The sequence below is a fragment of the Corvus kubaryi genome, unplaced genomic scaffold (assembly GCF_017639235.1).
Source record: "Corvus kubaryi isolate FWS band 111438036 unplaced genomic scaffold, C.kubaryi_AGA036_p1.0 37391, whole genome shotgun sequence".
NCBI lineage: Eukaryota > Metazoa > Chordata > Aves > Passeriformes > Corvidae > Corvus > Corvus kubaryi.
In genome coordinates, this window is record NW_024581130.1 from 7559508 (window position 1) to 7581796 (window position 22289).

At 39.9% G+C, this 22289-nt stretch overlaps 1 protein-coding gene across 9 annotated transcripts in view; it reads left to right on the forward strand.

Moving 5' to 3' along the window:
• POU2F1 (POU class 2 homeobox 1) overlaps positions 1–22289 on the forward strand; it is a 114004-nt gene that overhangs the window by 50187 nt on the left and 41528 nt on the right. For 4 of the 9 annotated variants that reach the window (XM_042038050.1, XM_042038048.1, XM_042038043.1 and 1 more), the window contains exons 2-6: positions 10629–10694; positions 13940–14011; positions 17320–17420; positions 20288–20341; positions 21982–22101. In XM_042038050.1, the coding sequence (XP_041893984.1) occupies positions 10629–10694; positions 13940–14011; positions 17320–17420; positions 20288–20341; positions 21982–22101 (413 nt within the window). Of the gene's footprint in view, positions 1–5687; positions 5875–10628; positions 10695–13939; positions 14012–17319; positions 17421–20287; positions 20342–21981; positions 22102–22289 lie in introns of those variants that run through there. The other 5 variants (XM_042038046.1, XM_042038047.1, XM_042038045.1 and 2 more) reach the window with 4 other exon arrangements.

A 22289-nucleotide genomic window follows, 5' to 3' on the forward strand; every position in this document is an offset into this window, starting at 1 on the left:
AATCAGCATGATTTGTTCATTTTCTATGCTAACTTCAAGTTAAATTGGAAGGACGTGAATGCCCCGCAGACAATAAAATGTGCTAATGTGCAACAGCTCTGTGGCAGGTGGAACATGCTGGTTAAACAACACAAATTGGTTTTCAAAGGTGTGACACTTTGGGTTGGTTTTTGAATTAAGATCTTGGAGTCAGCGCTTATGATGCATGTAAATAAACAAAAAACACCCAAAACAACACAAAAGAGAAAAGATCTCAAGCCATTATGAAATAGTCATGAAAACTGTGAAAACATAATAAGAGTGGAACACGAGAGCTTAATTCAGATGTAAAGACCTAATGTTTGCTGCTCTTCAAAATATTCCATCATTTCTAAGTAAATGTTATGACAATAACATTTGTTATTGTCAACAAGGGTTGACTGCACTGGATCTGTATCCTTTGCTGTTGGAAAGAAAACATTCAACAGGATGAAAGAAAATTTTTTATGTAGATGTAATATGGATGCTTTCTAATGTGCCATGGCTTTTAGGCAGTAAGGGTAGGACAAAAGTGTTTGGATGATGCACCCGAATGACAGAACTAGCTGTGAGTTTCAAATAATGCTCAGCTTGCTTGTGAAAGTTATAATCCTGTAGTTTTTGAATAATAGTGTTTATTTTCTCTTGTTGTATCACTTGCTCCCCTTTTTTCTTCCCTCCTTGTGTGGTGGTATTGTAAATATGTCACAAACACAGTTTTCTTTCTATGAAAAAAAAGACTTAATCCATGGTAGTTTCTACCTTCTGTGGACAAAAATAAGTTGAGGCATAAAAAAACAAACCCACAAAGAAACCCTTTTATATTAATATATCAGGTGCTTATGAGTATCCACTGTCCTGCACTGCTAAGATAAATTAGCATTCCTGCTTAGCTGTCCACATGCTTAATTTCCTTCCAAAATGTGCACAAAGGAATGTTGAAAGGCGTTTTGTGTGGTTGAAAGTTTTAAAGGATAGTTACGATTTGAGTTTGTGAGAAGTAAAATTAGATGTAGACTAAAATTCCAATTCATAGCAATTGCCTAATGACTGGTAATTCTAAAGCAGGCCAATTTTATTTGACTTTTCCAGACAACTACTCTTTCGCTTTCAGAGCAAACTTACCAATTTTCAGATAAAATCAATTCTGTTAGCCAAAGTCAAAGGTGGTGACTAAAATTAGAGCTTAGTTTGCAGCCCAAGCTATGAACAGGCTGCTGTCTGTCTGTAATTACTGTAAGAGGATTGTGCCAAATTTAGTAACAGTTTATTTTGTTGAAATATGTGATTTTTACAATTTTTTTAAAATAGCACATTGGAGTTCGGTTTGTTGAAATATTTGTTAGGTTTCATTTGGCCTGTGGGATGGAGACTTGAAAGTGTCTTGAGTTAAAATGTAGTGCCTTCAAGATAAAATGTCCTAGGCAGTGATACGCAAATGAAGGCAGCATGCTAATGTTGCAGTTAACACTGTATTTCCTTTCCCTGTATTTTGTATTCCATTTGTATGTATTCCTTTGCACTCCACTCCAAGTACACTGTTTAAAAGGGAAATAGTGAATTGGCTTATTGGCTAATCTCATCAGAAAGTGTGGCCCTGAAGTTTCCAAAGGTGATGCTTGTCACTGAGCTGGATAGGGGCAGAAATTTCTTACCTGTCACGGAGGGCATGTAGTAAATGACATTTTACTAATAGATGGAAACACATCCAAATAAAAAACCCAAGAGTTGCATAGTCTGCGGGTAAAAATGTTGTTTCCTTTCCAAAAACTCAGTTATTAAGGAATCAGGTATAAGGAAAGCGACACATTCATGGGACAAACTGCAAAAGGAAATCATCCATTTGAAATGGGAAGGTATGGAAGATACATAGAAAGTGACAAAAAGAAGGAAATGGGGTAGAAAGAGTCTCCTGAAGTGTTAATCTGCAGGTTCCAATGTGTTTGGCTGAAGAAAATCCGCCTTTGTCATACCTGGCTCTGTGTTAGTTCCTTTGGTTTTAAGGAAGAGTTTGAATAGGATTATGGGGGGAAAAATTATTAATGTAAAAACTATAGAATTGGGTGAAGAGGAGAGACACATTTTTTGAGATATCTGTAGTTGCATGGGATGTGGAGAGCTTTTTCCTTATCACGAGGCGCACCACTTTCTCTTCTTAGTGGTGTCTTTGGAGGAAAAACGTAACTTTGGGCACAAAGCCCAAACATGAGTACCGGAAGTATGTCTTTGGTTCAGGGTGTTAAGTAACGTTTAATATAAGATGCCATAAAGAAAAGAATGGGCAGTGTTGTGACAGAACCTAAAGAGAACATTAATATATTCCACCACTGGTTTTGGAGCAGGTTGATAATGCACCATTCCTCCCCAAATATTTTCCTTCTTGTGCCTTCAGGCCTCCTTGTGAAGCCTTCCAGGTAAGAAAATAGTTGCAGTAGTGGGGCATAAATGAAACAGCAGGACGTTTTCTGGCCAAAAATAAAGAAGTTGGATGCCTTCTATTATGCACACTACAGGGAGCAGTAGGGGTGCGGAGCAGCCCTGGGACACATCAGGACCCTCTCTCACCTCTTGGTTGGGCTCTACTTCTTCCTGGGTTTCTCCATCCTCTGCGGCCTCAAGTGACAGGAAGGCCGTGGCAGGGCCAGGCAGCCTTTGGAGCACCCCCACAGTTGTGGCAGAACGGAGTGTCACCAGTGGCATGGGAGTGTCCCCTGCACCCACACAGCTGGCAGACACCATGTGCAAGGTCTGCCTCTCAGGCTGTGACACTTCCCCTCAGCTGGAGTGACCTTCAGAGATGGGATGTGACCAGCAGGCTCCACGTGCAGGCCCTGCTCCATGTGACCTTCGGACACAGAGCCGGCACAGTCCGCGGCTGTGCTGTGACCTCTGCACGTGTCACCTACGGACAGTGTGTGACCACTGGATACTGTATGGGGCTCTGCTCTGCAGGCTGTGATGTGCCACCAGTGTGATCTTGCAGTCGCGGGGTAGGGGCTCCACAGACTCTTGACATTCCCTCTGGGAATATGATCTGCAGGCACAGTGCCTGACAGGTAAATGCAGTTCGTGGGCTCTGGCCTGGGACGTGTCCCCTCCATTGGTGTTGCTGTTTGACCTGGGTGGGAACCACAGCAGAGATTAAAAGGCTGTCAATGGCAAATTTAAACAAACAAACACAAAAAAAATGAAGCAAAACAAAAAGTGGATGCCCCATCCCTGGAAGTGTTCATGGCCAGGCTGGGTGGGGCTTTGAGCAACCTGCTCCTAGTGAAAGGTATCCCTGCCCAGGGCAGGCGGGTTGGAGCTACATGATCATTAAGGTTCCTTCCAATCCATTCTATGATTCTATAAACTTAGATAAAAGGTAAGATAATAAAATCGTCAAAGAATGAAGTGGTCACTGAAAGAACAGTTTGGTTTGGATTTTTTTGTGGTGGTGTTTGGTTTTGGTTGGCTGGTTGGTTTGGGGTGGTTTTTTGTTTATTTGTCTTCTTTTTTTGGCCAATTATTGGTTTGACAGGTCAACATAGACGTTTTTATTTCGGTTAGGCTGCTAGTGGATGTTACAGCTCCAGTGAAGATTTGTGTGGGGGTTGATGTTTGTGAGGCAGATCATCCATGGCCACACATGTGCCTGATTCTAACAGTCACTTCCTGCGCTCTTGGTGCTGCACCTGTGTTCCACCAGCCCAACACACTCTGGTTTGAGGAGAACACTGCTGTCCTGCTCTGCTGCTGCCTCAGCTCAGCCACGTGCTTTGTGAAGTACTTGGTTTGTTACACCATTTGTGTCCAGGATCTTCCAACAAAGCAAATGGATTATCTCCCAGTGCACTCCAAAAGCGCACGTACAGGAGTGAAGTTTACTGCAGGTCTGTGAACTATGAAGATGTGCCTCAGAGGTCTCAGTAGGACATGTGAATGAGTAGAAAACCAAGTTGGAAACAAGGTATTAGGGAAACCTATTCAGCACATGCAGTTGTTTCCCTGTAGTAAGGAGCACCTTCTCCTTCTCTTCTTGCAATCTTTTTCAAGTGTAGATCACTCATGTTAAATATATAGCTGGGAACATCTTGTGTTAAGTAGAGATATGAACCTGAACAGAAGAAGAGGTCAAGCGTGGAAATAAATTCCAGTCAGTACTGGATGATTGAGAAGTCCCTTTTCTCTCACTCCCTCTTGTTTGGAGAGGCGGTGCTTGAATTCACTTCAGAAATGAGGAGAAGAAAGTACAGCTAGGGTATTTTTAAAGGAAAAAAAGGAGAAAAACAACTTACTCTTTAAATTCACATTAGCACCTGGAAGTGGGTGGCTCTACCCTGTAATCATCTGCATCATCATATTACCTTATCCCGATCAGAATATGGAATAATAAATTTTGTGATGTCCACATCACACTTGAATTTTTATATAAATGTTCTTGCTGTTTAGGACACGAGTGTTTGAGTGGCAAACAAACTATTTGAAATGGTTTAATAGAGCCTCATAGTTAGTCCACCTACTTCTGTGGACCACTTTTGGAAAAGAAGTTTGATTTCTCCAGAGACCAAAGCCTCTTCGGAGTTCTGCAGTGCTCCAGCGTACTTTGTGGTCACAGCAGCAAGCGCGTTCTGGTTACCACTGAGTGGTTCAAAGATGCAACGTGGGTGTGACGTGCCCCTTTCAAAAACCATCGCTCTGCAATAAGCTTTCTTTAGCCATATTGTGTACATGTTTGAAGGGATTAGTAATAGATTTTTGTTTTTTCTTGGAAGTCATTGGAAAGCAAAAGACTAAATCTATTTTGATTTCACCCGGGATAGATTAATGGGTGTCAAATGTTACACAATACTTGACATATCCACTGCTGTTAAGTTGGCCGTGGCAAAGGGATTACCCGATAATGAATCACCAAGCTCTTTAGCCGTTTAAAGGGAGTCGTGCCGCTTCCTTGCCCTGGTAGGACTCTCTTCCCTGCCCGGGACCTTCCTCTGACAGTGCGTGTTCAGATGTGGAAAACTCCAAGCAGATGTGCAAGCACCGGTTTGACAGTTTTGTGTTCAGCTTCTACCTTGCTAATTGTTTTTGTGGGATTATTTGGATTGTGTAGAAAGCTTTTTCCAAATCCCCTTTATTACTGAAGTTATTGTTGCCAGCAGGAATAAGATTAAAGGTGCTTAAGTCTGTAGAGTTGTTTCTAATTTGTACGTGTCATTTCAGTGGCATTTGAACAGAACTCTGTCTCTTCCCCTCCCTGCTCCCCTGTGGTACTGTGCTTGAGTTAGGGCTGAGAAGCCAAGCTATTGGAAGAAAATTCATTTTGTTCCCTAATTATTATGCTGGCACTCGGGAGATAATTTTTCCCTTCATGCACTGCCAATTAATATGCAAATGAGCTGATAAATATTTATACCATGATTTAAATTATGCAGGGAGCGCTTTCAGTGTACTCTGCAAATGAATTGTTCATGGACTTCAAAGTGCTGGCTGCTGTGCTAACGAGAGGAGATTTGCATAAGGCCCTAATCAGGCGCATACTGATTAAGCTTCATTATGGAAACTGCCAGCTGCAATCTTTGTTTCTATTTTATTACAAAAAGGGGAACTTTTCACGCTTCAGTCGCCTTGACAATGTCAGACACAGCTAGTAGGAGAGACTAAAACTCCACACAGCAACTGAAGTTTCCCTGTTCAGTTGAAGATTGCTATGGTGTAACTGAAGTTGTATTTCTCCCCCCACCTCCCCACTCCCTTTCGTGTTCGGTCAGAGCAGTAGTGTAGATTTGATAGAAATTGCCATTCTCCCGTTCCTTGGACTATCTGAACCTGTAGAGGATACCACAGCAATGCTGGACTGCAGCGACTACGTTCTAGGTGGGTACCAGCTCAGCTCTTTCTTACCGACACCGAGGCTGTGAGATTGACTATGCATAGTGGCTTAATCACATATGCAGAAGGTATTTGTGGGACTGAAGCTCACCAGTGAATCGGCAGCAAGTAGCTGCCTGATAGATGGATAGCTAGATCTGTACCAGGGAAATACATGCTTTGGTCTGTTTGTTTTCCTCTTTTCCCTCGCTTCAGGAGAATTCGTTTCCTCTGCACAGACTTGGGTGATGCTAATACAGACCTTTTGCTTTTAGGATTTCAGTCTGAGAAGCATTTGGCTTCTAACAAACACTGGACTTGACTTGCATATCTGTGTGTTATGAATTTTAAAGCATTAAAATGAATGAGAGGGAGCCTAAGTGTTGAAAGAATTTAGTAACTGTACTGAGCCATTCCACAACAGAATGTATGTTATGTCTGTGTATTTTTAATATAGCAAGGTTCTTCATGTGTAATAGAAAATAAGGGGGAGTGCACAGCGGTTGCCATTGATACCGTTGCAAGCTGTGCTTAAGGTTACTGGGATAATATATTTCCTGCGCTGAGATTCCATCAGGACTGCAGAACAGACATGCCATAATTTCTTCTTCGTGTCTTTTAAAGTTATTTATAGTAATGGATCATATCAATTTTACAATAGTTTTTATTTATTTTCAAGGCTTTTCCCCTGAAGCTCAATGTGTGTGTGTGTGTGTGTATATATATATATATTTGTATTTATTATACTTTTCATTCCATCATATAAGTTCATGTAAGAACTTAAATCTCTAAGTAAAAGAATATATTTTTGGATGGTAAATTTTAAAGCAGATGTTTGAGTATGTCTGTTTCTGAATATGATGTTGTTTTTGAAAATTAATTTCTAGATAATTCTTGGCATGTTTTCCCTCACATTAAACATTGTTTTTCCCATGCACATAAATGAATTATTTTTGCTGTTGCAAATGGAGTATTAGGCAGTTCCACTTTAAAGGGTGAAAGGAAACAGTTAATGGTATATACCATGTTAAGATTTTCTTTGCTTTACCAGCTGTGTACAGTTCTTATAACGCTTCAGGTTGGTCAGGTGTCCACTGCTTCTTTCTCCTGAACGCCTTTGGCAATGTTCCTGAGGGTGTGGGAAAGGCTGGCACAGCACTGCCTGGCGACACCTCAGCCCTGCTAGCAGAGTAGCAGTGTGGAATGTATTCACTCCTAAGAGTTCGATTTCAGTCATGCACCTGCTGCTTTCGATCCTTCCTTCTGGGGAGTTTGTTTTTAGATAATGTTGGCAGAAGCTGTAGCCCAGGGCCTTTATTTAAAACCCAAGTAAGATCTAAAGGAAGAAGAAAAGGTGAAGGCATTAAGGTTTGGGTTTTTCTAGCCCACTTCATTTGTTTATTCTTCTAAGTTTAAAGCAGAAATTGTATGAGCATGTATAAACCAAGTAGCCTTTTTATTCGACATAGAATGAATGAATCGGTAGGTTGAGTATCCTGCGGATATGAGCCTGTTTTGCTGGTAGCAGTTTTGTGCTTCAGATGTATGTCATACCATTTGCAATGGAAATAGCGGCATTGTTCTTGATGCTTTACATGCAGAAGGCCCAGAGATTGAACAAGAAATAGTCAGCTGGTGAAATAATGGATGCTATCCTTCGCTTGAACCTGAGCGCTACCAGAAAGATGTTTCTTCTTCCAACTTGCTGCTTTTTTGTAAAAGCAATGTTTGAGGTCTTTGTTAAGGATGGATCTTTACAATAAAATATTCTTCATTTAGACAAGCTTTTGGTAGTTAAGTAAATTTTGTGTATGTTGAGTACTAGAAAACCTTTTCTGGAAGGATTTATTTTGCAGCATAGCCTGACAGAAAAACGTGTCCTGGCTTGCTTTATGGAAAGAGGTCTGTACAATTACAACTTTGTGCGACTGAGCAAACTTGCTCATCATGCAGGAAGGCTTCTTGTGTGAGCCTCCTCATAGGATGGAACAGTCACTATCTTGCTTGAGTTCTGTGCACAGGACAGCTGTGTCCCCCTCTCCAGGTTTGGTTTGCTTTGCTTATTCTGTCATTACTATCCTGAACCTTGCCTCTAAGACTTCAATCTCTGCAACAAACTAGCAACCCTCTGTTGTTTTTCTAGCAAGAATTTTTCTGAAGTAGTTCAGTGACTGGATTCCATGTTTCTGAGAGCAGCCTTCTCATGTGTCTTGAGTTCAAGCTATTCTTCTGCTCTGAGCTTAAAAATTACATCCTGTGTCCAATAGCCTCATGAGTTAGCCTGGTTTCCACAACCAAATGTATTTGACTTGTAAGCACTCTTGGCTCATTTTCCTGTTGGATGAGGACTCTTTATGTTTGTGTCCAAAGCAAAGACTCCCATTCGGTGTTCTCTAAAGTTAGATTTCAGTAGCTATCTGTGTGTAAAGGAGTGAACTAAAGCTGTTGATCAAATGCACGTTACCTATAATCACTCAAAATAAATGTGCTGTTGCCACAACAATAAACTCAATTTAAGGTATATGCAGTGTCCAGATAGAAACACAGATTTCTCAGCAGAGGACCAAGTCAAGAGGAGACATTTCTGTATAGTCAGTGGAACCCATGTTCTGTTTCCAGAGTGTGAATCATGCTATCCAAATGTGTAAAATGATAAAACAAGGAGCCTGGATGCAATAGGTTCTATACCTGCAACCTTAGCAGAGCCCTGTTTTTCAAGATTTGTAGCGTGAATGTGCTAAGCAGAGGTTGTGAAAAACAGGGCAAAACTTGCAGCCTTTTGCTGAAGTGTGGGCCAGCAGTGCTCAGCTGCAAAGTTTCTCCTCATTCACTCTCCCTTTTAAAAAGCAGTTTAACACGTCTGCCTTTATACCAAGGGTAACATTGATAGTCCAGATCTCTTTTACACGTGGCTGAACATTTGAAAGATTTAAGAATAGGCATAGGAACTTTCTGAGAAGAGTTGAGGCTCTGGAGAGGTTGTGTTAACTTGTCAGGGGAAGTTTTGTGGTTGTTACAGTCCTCTGGATTTTCAAGGCTCTATTAGGTTCAACTGTCACAGTTGTTTATGTGGAAAATTATATTAGTTTTAAAAATATTGATCACAGAATCACAGAATGGTTTGGTTTGGAAGGGATCATAAAGATGATCCAGTTTCAACCCTCCAACCCCCCTGCCATGGGCAGGGACACCTTGCACTAGATCAGGTTGCTCAGAACCCCATCCAAACTGGCCTTGAAAACTTCCAGGATGGGGCATCCACCACATCTCTGGGTAACCTGTGCCAGTGTCTCACCGCCCTCACAGTAAAGAATTTCTTTCTAATATCCAGTCCAAACTTGCCCTCTTTCAGTTTAAAGCCATGCTCCCCTGTCCTATCACTACATGCCCTTCTAAAAATTCCCTCTTCGACTCTCTTGTAGGCTTCTTTAGGTACTGGAGGGCTGCTGCAAAGTCTTCATGGAGCCTTCTCCAGGCTCTACAACCCCAACTCTCTCAGCCTTTCCCCATGGCAGGGGTGCTCCAGCCCTCTGATCATCTTGATGGCCTCTTGACTCACTCCAACAGGTCTCTGTCCTTCCTGGGCACTGGTAGTAGCAGGTGATGGTACATGGCAATAGTCCATCTTCTCATTTCCAGCTTTCATGGACTGCCAAGCACTGAGGTGTCTGGGCATTCTTGGAACTGTCTGTGCTAAAGATGCAGCACAGTTAATGCTGCTCTCCTGTATTCTTCTTCAGCCTGTTGGTATTTTGGAAATCGCTGCTTTGATGAAAAGTGCATGGCAGAGGTAACCTTTCAAGCACCTAGCAAGAGAATATCCTGGAGTAAAGGGTTCATTTTAAGCTCATTGAACTTGCTTTCAGCTCATTATGGGAATGGAAGAGTGTGCTTAAGGATTTGCTTACACTTCAGTTTATGAGCTGTTCTGTCTTGAGATTCTTTTTGTAATTTTGGTTTGTGATAATGTGGCACACTGGGGTCGGTGGCAAGGCATGAGGAGGTAATAAGCTGGAAAGCTGATGCTGTACACAGAACATCTGTATAGATTCCTATATAAGGAAACTATATTCTGTCTGCCATCTGGAGAGGCCCTCTGCATTGCACTGTATTCAGCTGACAGGCTTTGAAACCAGGAACAGACTTTTCAATATATTCATCCAGAGGAAGAAAGAAGAGGAATTATTTTATATTTGTATGGTTTTGCATGAATATATAGGAAATATAAAATGACCTAATGTCAGTGACATTCCAGTAAAATAGAAATGCAGTATTAGAAAAATGGCATCCATTTAATTATAATGGCTGAATTTCCTTTCTTTTGTTGGGGTGGGGCAGGGGGAACAAACACAAGAATAATGTAGGCCATGATGGTCAGAGTTAATGTTTTTGAATCTTGATGTAGTCATTGTTCCTTCCTTCCCCCTCCTTTTTTTTTTTTTTTTCTGTGACTTTCATTGTATTGAAAATTAAGTTCCTACCTATCACTGCCCTCCAGCATGCTGTCTTTTATTCCCTTAATACCACGTTTTCACATATGGGAATAATGTCATAGAAAATTTTGAAATAATATTTATCTGGAAGATTCAGTATTGTGTTCTGGTTTTGGTTGTTCTTTTTTTTTTTTGTGTTATGATCTGATTTAGGGTAAAGTACGTAGCAAATTTCTGATGTTCTGTACTTCCCTTGAACAAAAAGCTGTGAATAGATTTGGGGATTTTTTGCTGTATTGTTTTATCTTTCTTTCTGTTTTCTTGCAGACTCAAGAATGAACAATCCGTCAGAAACCAGTAAACCATCGATGGAGAGTGGGGACGGGAACACAGGTAAGAAATGATCAATTGGTGCACAGATATTTTCTGGTGCAGTTGAATGGCTATTAAAAGCAAAATATCTTTACTCATTTAGTGGGATTTAAAAAACCCACAAAACCAACCAAACAAAAACCTACACCCACTGTTTTTAGAGATTTGGAAATACTTTTGTCATTAACCCTGCTGTATGCAGGGCATTATTCACACCTACTTTACTGGAGCACCACCCACACTTTTTATATAAAATTTCCCTTTCCCACTTTTTCTATCTGTAATTTAGTTTCTGATACTACTGAAGCTCTGGTGGCACTAGCTCTCCATAAATAGTCTCATTTTTTCCTGGCAGAGCATACCTTCGGCACTTCTAACTTCATCGTTTATTTTTGGGTTGAAATTTTCCCTGGCAGATGTGGGCCACTGCCTGATCTTGTTTCCATTTTAGATTTCATTCAAGCTGTCACAACAGTTCTCAAGAACAAGTTAAATGGAGAAAGCATAATATCCCAAAATTTCAAAAAATGTTAGCCAGCTTTTCTGTAATTTCTTTGTGCCTTAGAACAGAACCTTGAAATCTGGTGGGGAAGAACAGATTTTGTGTCAGGGGCAGTGTGCCTTTTGGCATGTCCTTAAGATGTGACTAAATCCTAAGCCATTGAAGAAGCTTGGTGTGCCACTGTAAGTTAATCGTGCTATCTCATGCTTTAATTCCTTTCTAGAGGTGATATAATGTTCATTCTGAAAGCAAGAGAAATGGCAGTTCTGAATGGGAAGTAAGTAGTTTAACCTACCTCAGGATCTTCTCTCAGCTCAGAATAGTGTTTGGGAAGAGAAAATTCTGATGAGGAGGAACTTGTTGCTTTGAGAGAAGTGTAGTTACCTTGTATGAGGAAAACTAGTTTTCTTCTTCATGGTTCAATAATAAGAGTTTTATTTTAAACTCTGGAGTTGTGATCAAATTAACACAATTTAATTTTCTTTAATCCAAGGGGCTGGATTTTTTTCTGCCAATGCATGGGGTCAGTGAAAAAGAATTCTGCCTGCTTATTAATGTGTGTTTTGTTCCTGGCATCTTAGGTTTTATAATTGTCATTGTATTTTTGATAGGAAAGGTATCAATTCTTTTTTTTGCACGAAAGTGTTTTATTATGTATTTAATGGTTTAAGATTATATAAAATATTATTTCAAAGACATACAGGTTGTAAATATTTCATGATCATAAACATCATCAAGGGAACAACAGTTTTAAATATCCCCTGTGGACTCCCTGTAGCTAGAGGATGTGTGTAAACTTCTGAGAAAATTCGGATTTCCTCCCCAGTTCCGTGCATGTGCTTTCTCCAGAGTGCATTCCCAACACAGTTCTCTCAGTGCAACTTTAGCAGTTCCACCTTAACTGAGCTGGTAAGGAGGAGGATTTGCTTTATTCAAAGGTAGCCAGTCAGTTATCACAGGAGCATTGCATCTGCCTCAGCAGAACTTGGCTCTCTTAAATATTTCATCATTGTGAAGGGGGGGGTCATGGCATAAAATGGATGGATTGTAAAGCTGCATGTAGGTCCTTTCACGTTAAAAGGGGCTACAATGACTGTATTTTTATACTCTAATATTAAAGTTAGTTATTACAAAAGTTTGATTCTGACTGGTGTTTGGAACTTCTGGAATATTGCTTCTTTAGTTTAAATGTTTCCAGTCTTTCCTTCTAGTTTTGTATCCTGATTTTTAAATTATATGAACTAAAGTAATCTAGAATTTTTGAGGACTCTCTGTTCAAAGTCATTGCTTTGTTTTTAAATGTAGTGCTCCTAAACCACTGGAGGTAGTGATTGATGGCATTTGTGATGTTCTTTGGGAGCTCAAGCATCAGTTGTATTAGTCAACCTGGCAGATGTTAGTCTCTGAAAGGAATACTCACAGAATGTAGTTTTAGGCTTCTGATTGGGGTACTTAGATTAAGGTTCTGGGCTCAGTGCATACTTGAGTGAAAAGAAGTCAGCGTTCAGCTCAGATGCTGAGGAACTGGAAGTGCCATTGATTTTCTGTCAGTGCCTGTGCTCCCCCGATAATGCGTGATGATCATTTTTATAAACACTCAAGAGTTCTTATTTTTGTAACTTTCTCTAACTGTCTACTTTCCAGTGACATTTGTAAATCACTTGAGTCTGCTGTGTATACACTAATAGTCTATCTTTTAAACCTCAGTGGATGTTTGTTTGGGTCATTCCTGGTTTAAACTGTAGTGAGGTAATGCGACTTGAAAATGTTAAGAGAAATTACTGTGCATCTTGAATTTACATTTGGCTGACCTGCTGTCCTCAGAAGAAAACAATAGTTACCACTGGTTAAAGATGACAACATCAGTAATTCTCTGAGCTCTCAGCTAAGTTTCATGGAAGTTAACAAACTAGGGTTTTGTATTTTTGAGCTCTGACTATTTAGGGAACATCATAAAGTATAAATATATTGGTCACAATATATATAAAGTATAAATAATATATACAATATATAAATAATATAAACAATATATATAAAGTATAAATATATTGGTCACAATACAATGCCTGAAATATGTTACGACTTTAAATTTTTTGTGGTAACTGGACTTGCCTTTTAAGCATCTGAAAAACCAACCCATGTTTCAGACCAGTTAAAAACAACAACCAAAACATACAAGTACAGGAACTGTTGGATGGCTGTTTTCATAAGAACATGGATTGACCAACTGGTCGTCAGTATTGCAGAGTTAGAGAAATCTTTTCCAGCCTTCAGTTGTGGGTAGATAGTCAACGTAGTATCTGCTGGAGAAAGGAGAAGTAAGAAGAATGTCTTACAGGAAATGGATAGCCCTTTTGATCTCCTTTTTATAGGCAGCATAAAATTTTCTAAAACATCTCAACCTTTTTGGTTGTTTAATGCATCTTCTCTTGTGAGAGCTGTGTGAATGCAGAACTCTGAAAGCCAAGGTTATAAAGACTATGGAAACTGTGCTACTATGACATGCGTTGACATAGCACCAAAATAATAGTTTTTGTAAATGTAGTATTTGGAAGGATTCTAAAGATTCTTGTTTGCATTGCTTCATTTCCAAAGATTGATTTTCTGGTTTCTGTAAGAAAGAAGTCTATAGGAGAGACCATGAAATATTCTTCAACTGCTAAAACTGGGCAAATATCAGTGCTAAACTTGTTATTAGGAAATGTGGACAGGGAAACGACAATTTCTGAGTATTGGGGATATGTCTCTTTCTCTCTTTCAACAGAGAGGGAAAGAGGGAGCGACCTGGGAAAATACATTGGTGATGCTGAGAGATGTCTCCGAGATCACAGTGCAGGTACCCAATCCAGCTAGTTTTGAAATTTTCCTTCTCCTTGGCTGCCTTCCCTTTCTGAGTTCTTTCTTGCACCTTACTGCACATCTCCCCAGACCTCACTCCTCTTCCTTTCTAATGCTTTTTGCAAACTCAGGCAGAAGTCTGATGATTATGATTGAATTTTGGGAGTAAGTTGTTCTCCTGACTGCAGGTGCAATTTTACCTTGCCTGTTCCGCTTTGTCATGTGTTTACCCTCTGCAGGTACAATTCCAAGATGGCATAAAATAATCCATGTTCAGTACGTAGTGTTCTGTTCCTTTCCTTGGAGTAGCACTGTATTGGTCTTCATCCAGACTAACTCCCATGAAGTAGCTCAGCACATGGCTGAATTGGTGCCAGAATTTAAACATGCTTGGGTTACACTGGACCTCGACTGTAAGGATGAAGTTTCATCCGACAGCTTGCTGGGGGCAGAGCACCAAAACAAAACAAACTACTTGTGAACTACCAGAAGGGGCAGGACAGGATCAATGGAGTTGGAAACCAAGAAGACAGGGAGAGATGGGAGATGGAGAGTTCCCACTCTTTTTGGGCTGTTTCTGGTGTTGGTGAGCTCTGGCAGTTGTGGAAGTTGGGATGAAGATGGAAAATACATGAATACTTGGGATTGTTAAATTGACAGTACTTGTGATTGCATCTGCCATGGCTGTTAATCATCACAGGGTTTTGTATTTAAGTCTTACCTTGAGCAAAAGTGGCATTCTAGTCCTTTCATGTCCACAACGTGCTGACATTCTGCTTCTGACAGCTCCATTTTCCAGCTCCATATCAGATTTCTTTGATTCAGTGGGAGTGGTATCACATCCTTCTGAAAACCCGAAAAGCAAGGCCTCTCATATGCTGGACTCAATTTTCCTTGCTGTTCTTCAGAAGACATAGGCATCCTGTGATAAATGCAAGCAACCAGGGTAGCATTCCTTCCAAAATGAAGGCTGCATCCAGAGGGGAAGGGGCATTGTCCTTCCAAACACCAAAGAAAGTTTAAGATGCAAGTAGTAGAACAGAGAGCGAACAAGTGTGATGTGGATTTTTTCGCCCTGAATTTGGTTTTGGGAGGCCTGGGGAGAAGGGAGCTGGTGTCTTTCGAGAATTTAAAGAAAATGTTGGGTTTTTTTCAGTGCCTATCTCAGTTGTTTGTTGGGGAGGTTTTAAGTTCAGTCTTGGAACTTGCTTTGTTCAAAACTAGGAGGCTTGTTTCAGATTTCCGTATTAAGGGTCAGCAGAACTGCCAGCTGGAGCATTTCTTCTGCGCACATGCACAGTAGTGCTCTTTTAATATGGTATCATTTTTTGAGGTTCTTTTTGGAAGATAGTTAACTAGAACAGCTTCACCTGTTTACCTAAGGTGAGACCTCCAGCTGGTCCTCTCAGAAACAGGTAATTGGTTTTAACCCCCACAAGTTTCCTGTTGGAATGAGGAGTATTGCCTTACAGTAGGTTTTCTTATCTGTATTTTTTTCACTCCCTGACCATTGAAAACTAATTCAAAACCTTTGCTTAGATGAGGAGGTGGTAGATTGTTTCCTTTGAATTATGGTAGCTATTTGTCAGGAATTACTTTTATATATTTACCCAACCACTTTTCCATTCCCTTTGGATTTCTACATGGAGAGAATTCTGAAGTTTACTGGAAAGAATGAAGATAGATGAGATTCTTCTGCTGCTTTCCAGCAGACCTTATTATATACCATTCTTTGGAGAAAGGCAACCAAGTTGGATTCCTTCAAGATCAGTTCAGACCAGTCAGAGTCCTTACATTCACTTTAATATGGAATTTTAGACTCATTAAGCAAAATAATTTGATGTAGTTTAAAACTGGAATATTTTTAACACGTCTATGGATCTTTGGCTGCATGTATGTCTTTCAAGTTTGTAAAACTTGACCCAAAGCATAGAATTGAAAACTTTGGAGTTGACCAAGTCTTCCCCCACAGAACCTCCATCAAAGATGCATCAAAGGGCCACCTTGCACGGCTGGTAGGAAACTTGATATTGTATCTGTATTTAATTGAACAGTGGCTCAATCCTAGGAAATGTTACCTGTGTAAGCTGTTCGTAGGTCAAAAAGAGCAGTGTAAGATATTGGACAGTCTGTTTTAATAATCACATTTTATGCCTGCTTGCTTTTGCAGATGTTTCCAAGGAATAGCAGCCACCTGTTGTTGTTTAACAACTGTGACTCTTTTGCTCAGGAGATAACCTAGGTTTTTATGGCAAAGAATGTAGATAATTGAAGGAATTTTGAAGTAGGAGTTACTATGCACACCTGCCCATAGGCCCTGAACAAAATCTGATTGTCGTGACGAGTAAACACGCAAGTCTAAAGCTGGTTTTGCTTCATTTCAGTCACGCAATTTGAAAGATTGCATCATCTGTTCCCGAAATTTCCCTGCAGCCCAACACACTCAGAGTCTCCCTTCCTGTCGTTAACCACTGTGGGTAGTAACAAAACAAAAAAACACTTATTTTTTAGGGGCTTAGAGTTTAGGAGTTTAGGAAAAGACTGCAAAAATGTAGGGGAAAAAAAGTAGTTTTTAGTTATATGAGAGGTAGTGAAAGCAGAAGCAAGCCCAGGCAGTTATCTTATCTAATGAGACCTCTGAACAAATTTTAATGGAAATGTGGAGGTGTCATTCTGGAAAGAGTAAACCTGTGGTCCATAACTGCTGTCTATACATGGGGCTTCTATTTTCATCAAGTATTATTTTACCTGTCTTTAAGGAAAGGTGACTTATATGAACCTTGCTGTTGGCACTTTCTGAACTTGAAGATAGTCTTCAGCTGCTGGATAGAGGGTGCATGGAGAATGGAAACAGTTTCATCATAGCAGCAAGCTCCCATTTGGTTCTCAAACCATGTAGAGAGTGATGCCATAGTAGTGTACGTAGAAACACAGGTCATAGAATCATTTAGGTTGGAAAAGACCTTTAAGATTGTCAAGTCCAACTGTTAATGCTGCCAAGTGCACAATTAAACCATGTCCCTATGTGCCACATCTACAGATCTTTTCAATATCTTCAGGTATTTAAAAGAGTAGATGATGGAAGCTAAAGAAAATGTGACATTGGTTTTGTTCAGCTGACAAATGCTCTATTATGAGGCCTGGACACTGCATCCCCACTTCCACTAAAAATATTCAATTCTTGTAACTCTCAGGTGCTTTTTTACTATATAATGTTGAGAGAATAGCAGGAAACTTGGAGTATTAATTCTTATTCCACTTATTAAAAGTAATAATTAATAGTTTTCAATATCTCTCTTTCTCCAGGCACGCAAACAAATGGCCTGGACTTTCAAAAGCAGCCTGTGCCTGTCGGAGGAGCAATCTCTACAGCCCAGGCCCAGGCCTTCCTTGGGCACCTTCATCAGGTAAGAGAAGACCCATTTCAAACAGGGGAGACTCAGGCAGCTGGGAATACAGCTACCCTGGTGTGTTCCTTGTTCTCTCTTTCTGTGATTGATGGAGAGTCATTTATTAGAACATAAATATGGGTACACCACCTGGTTAAAGAGCGTGGATGGGAAAAAAATCCTGATTGTGGCACTCACTTGATTGCATTAGGCTGCAGAATGTGTCAAGATAGGGTGAGACCTCCTTGGGAGAACTATTAATCACCTTTTTGGGGACTTGAGAATGCCTAATTTTTGTGGTGTGTTTTGGAGTAGGTTTTTATGTTGTTCGTTTATTTTGTTGTTGTTGTTTTAACCTTAATAGAGATACCACGTTGAAAGGCAAGACAAAATTTAAATTTTTTAGGAAAGGATTTTACTGGTCCAACAGCTGCCAAGGTTCCAAAACTGTCACTATCTAGTTAAAAACACTTCACTCTTACACATTAGCTGGAAAGAAAGTTGATTGTACTTACTAAGCATATATGTTTTGTGAGGTTTTCTTTTTTTACGAAAAAGTTATTTCAGTGACCTGTTTGTCAGATGATATTCAGACTTCTAATACTACCCCTCTGTTCTGCTGCTGCTGTGTTTAGGGAATCAAAGCTGAACTTCAGATGCAGGCTGAAGCAAAATGGGGCATCCCTAGGTGAAGAGAAGTATAAGGGGCATTTTTTTGTAGTTTTTTATCTGTTCGCACTTGATGTATGAAAACAAATGTCCTAATTTCTTTCCCTTCCTCTGCACCAAGTTTAAACTTTAAAATACTGTACCTAATTGGATGACCTTGAATGTTTGAGGTCTGAGGTTGCGCAGTTATTGTGGTATAATTGAAGTACTGAAGCTTTTATGCCCTCTTTTAAGAGCTCTGAACTGCCGTTTTATTGTATGGAACATTCCACATGTCTTGTCACATAATTGCAATTTTCCTAGCAGATTGGTTTATATAGGACCTAGGGAGTGCCACTGTTTGAATGTGCTGAACCAATAGGCTGTTGTAGGCTGCCTTTATGTGGAGAGAAGCTGACTAGTTTTCATGGGTTGCCAGTGTGTGTTTAACATGGAGACAGATACAGCTGTTCTGCAGAATTCTCTGTGTTTGTTTTAGTCTTCGTTTTGTTATATAGATTGACCCAGGACAGTAATTGGGTTTAGCACAGTGCTTTATCCTGCTTTGGAAATGTATTTATTTAAACAGTTGTCAGGATCTTTATAACTTCATGTTTGATAAAGTGTGATTCATTTCTTGAATCTGGTTCAAAAGAAAATCTCAGGTATTCTTTATTTGCCTGCAGGTGTGTGGGAATCTATTGTCAAACTGTCCTCTGCTAGTGAGGCTCCTGTTAGTGGGGTGTTATTCAACCTTAACACACAGTGCTTTGCTCTAGACTAATGCAAAATACTAGGCTGTAGACAGCATTCAGGTACAGCTTGATTTCTAATTTGGAAATGTTGGTTGTGTGGTGAAAGGGATGTCCAAATTGCAATTCACAGAGATTTTCAGGAATATGCTGGCTGTACTTAAGCAATTTACGTTTGTGGTCTTTTATGTGGTGTTTGTGTAATTTTAAAGTATTATTTTGGGTGTATCATTTGGATGGCAGGGTGGTGTTATTTAGTTTATTCTCTGCTCTTAATCCATGTTAAAAGCACAGATTACGTCAACTGTGTCAAACTGTATTTTGCTTCTGATGAGGAGGGGCTTTTCTGGGAGTGTTTGCTTAGATGTAGATCATGCTTAGTATGTCTAGTACCTTCACCTAAAGCAGTAGGAAATATTTCCAAGGTGACTCTTCCAAGGTTGCCTGTTGAAAATATTCAGTTATTAATTTCATGTGCTGCAATTTTTTCTGTGCTTGAAAATATGTGGACTCTTTATGTGGGCACATCTTTTTCTAGAGTCAAGAGTGCTTCATTTTGCTTTGCTTTATTGTATCCTTACCTGTCATCTGGTTTTCAAAGGAGCAGTGGTTTTCAAACATGGCCAGAGATGGAATTCTCTACAGGCTGTTACTCTGACCTTTGAAAGTGTTGGTAATTAATTACAGAGCATTCCTTCTTTATAACTAGGGGTGCTTGTAGAAACAAGGCGAGACTGATTAAAATGGGTTTCAGTAAATGAAAATATAGCATTTTTTGTACAGAGGAAATACTTCTTAGACACAAAAAAGCACTCCAAAAGTCTCACTTTATGAAGCATCCATTTTTCCTTGCTGCTCACCCACAAGACCTTCTTTGGGCCTGTTAATCACAAACATTGCATTCCAGTTTTAAGTATACCTGAATCGATACAGCCTTTGTGAAGTGTCTCCGGTCCTCTGTGTTGAGATCTCCTTTTCAGTGGCTGAGGGCTGCAAATACTTGAATGGGTTAATTTGAGGGAGAGTGGTTATGCTCTGGATTCCGTGCTGTGCACGTGCTTGCTCAAATAAGAAAGGTGGTGAGTGCAGTGTTGGGGTAAGACCCATTCTGAAATGTGAGTAGGAGGATGATGATGAGTAGAGCTTAATGCCCTGCCCTGAAGTCTGGATTTTTCCAACAGGAATAGGACTAGTTGGCCTGTCCACCCCAATATGGTTTGTTTCAACTCCATCCATGATACTATCTAGATCCTTAGGCAGGGATACCTTCAGTAAGAGGTAGATAAACAACATCATGGAAGAGTCTTACCAGGTCTGTTTCAGCCTGGAGTACAACCCCTATTCCACTGATTCAGGTGTTAGAGGGGCATGCATTGTGCTTGGGAGTTTTTGTTGGGATGTGGGTGGGGAAGATTGGGGTTTTTTTACATTGTTAGTTTTCTGTGGATTCTACATTATTTCATTTCCATTTTTGCACTGTTGTAGGTCCAGCTCGCTGGAACAAGTTTACAGGCTGCTGCTCAGTCCTTAAATGTACAGGTAAAGAGAGTTACCTTCTGCTGCTCATCCTTCTCTCATCCCAAACAGCATCAGTAGAGATAGTTCTTAACCTATGATATATTACTCTGTTTTTTCAGTCTGACTGGTTTTGCAAGTGATAGATATGAAGGAATAACAGTGTTACAGCTGTAAATCAGGTTCAGGATTTGTAAGCATTCAGACTCTGGAGTTGTTTAAAACATGGAGTGATCATAACTTAATGTTGAATTTTAGTCTGGTGTAGTATCATGAAAACCTTAAAACTCCAGGAATATTTCATGTTCTTCTGTTTATTAACTTGCTTTAGACACACAGCAAGGATTACTTTGCAAATTGTCCTTACTTCCAGTAATTGAAAATAGGAATATAATGTACCAGTAACTGCATAATGTGGCTAGTTTCGACTGCTTGTTGAAATAACACACAGTGATTTCAAAGTAAGTCAGAGAAATTGTTGTTTAGTAATGTACATGAGACAACAGAGCTTTCAAACTTTTCTATGATGCTGAGCACTTCAGTTTATCTGTTAACATTCTACTTCCTCTCTGTACTGTATTAAGGGGCAAGGGATGCAGTTTTAATGAAAAACGGTTTCAGTATTGCTTGTTATTAAAGAACGTAGGTAGTGCATTACATGAAATGCAATAGAATGTGGACCCACTTATACATAATAACAATTTGGAAAGAAGAGGAGGTATAGTGACCTTCCTTTCTAAGAGGAAGGAGGCAGAAAATTGCCTTGGTTGCCATGGTAAACTTCCATCCCTGAGAGAGATGTTGGCAAACAGGCTGTATCTCCAGTGCAGAATGTTTACAGTCCTGCGCTGTAATTATCGCTCAATGACTGGCAGAATTAATCAGAGCCTTTATGTTAATTAGCCCCCTCTGCAGTCCCCAAAACAGGTGGTGGAAAATATGCAAATCTATGCAGAATTGTAATGTTCTGCATAACCAGTTTTAATTATCATAAAACTCTCTCCCCCTCTTCATGCACTTGCATTTCCTCCTTCATGTCTTCACAATTTCTTCTGTTTAAAAAGCAAACAACCAAACCACAAAAATAAATCAAAATAAACTTGAATCTTTTAAAATAAAGTGTTATTCAATTAAATAAATGCTTTGAGTATATAAAAGCACTGTATATATTATATGTTTTGCCGTAAGTAGAGAAACTTGTGAGGATTTTTCAGAAAGGTTCTGTATAAGCCAACAGTATGATGACTTAGAGGTACAGGATGGAGATAGAGAAAATGGAAACACAATCTCCTTTCCCTCGTTCCATTGTTCAGGATTTTAGGCAATGAATAATTTTAACAACCTTCTCTTTCTTTATGGTGAAAGGTAGCGTCAGCTTCAGTTGCATGGCATAAAATGAAATGAGACCTGAAAGTAATGTCAGAGACTTAGAGGAGACCAGAGAGTCTCTTTGTTTTGTTTAAGCTGCATTACCTACAGACGTGTTTGAGCAGTCGTAGCTGAGATGGTGGGTACACAGAGCCGTTGCTTAAACACACTCTTAAAATAAACCCAAGGGCTTTTTGTATGCAGATGAAAGATTTTTATTGTGCAGTGTTGAGATAGCAGTGTTATACATTAACATCTGTTTTACACTATAAAGAGTTGTATTTTTTTTTGACTAGTCTAAATCTAATGAAGAATCTGGGGACTCTCAGCAGCCAAGCCAGCCTTCCCAGCAGCCTTCAGTGCAGGCGGCCATACCCCAGACCCAGCTCATGCTGGCCGGAGGACAGATCACCGGGGTAAGAGTTACCCAGGGATGCTGCAGTCCCACACAGCTGTCACTGAGGGGCACTGCAATTTCCTTTAACGTAGGGAGAAACTTCAGTGGAGGTGGTGACAGAAAATATTTTCCTAAAATATTAAGCAGACTATAATATTTGGGGTTTGTCAAAAAGTATTTACATCCAAACAATAACGACAATGAAGA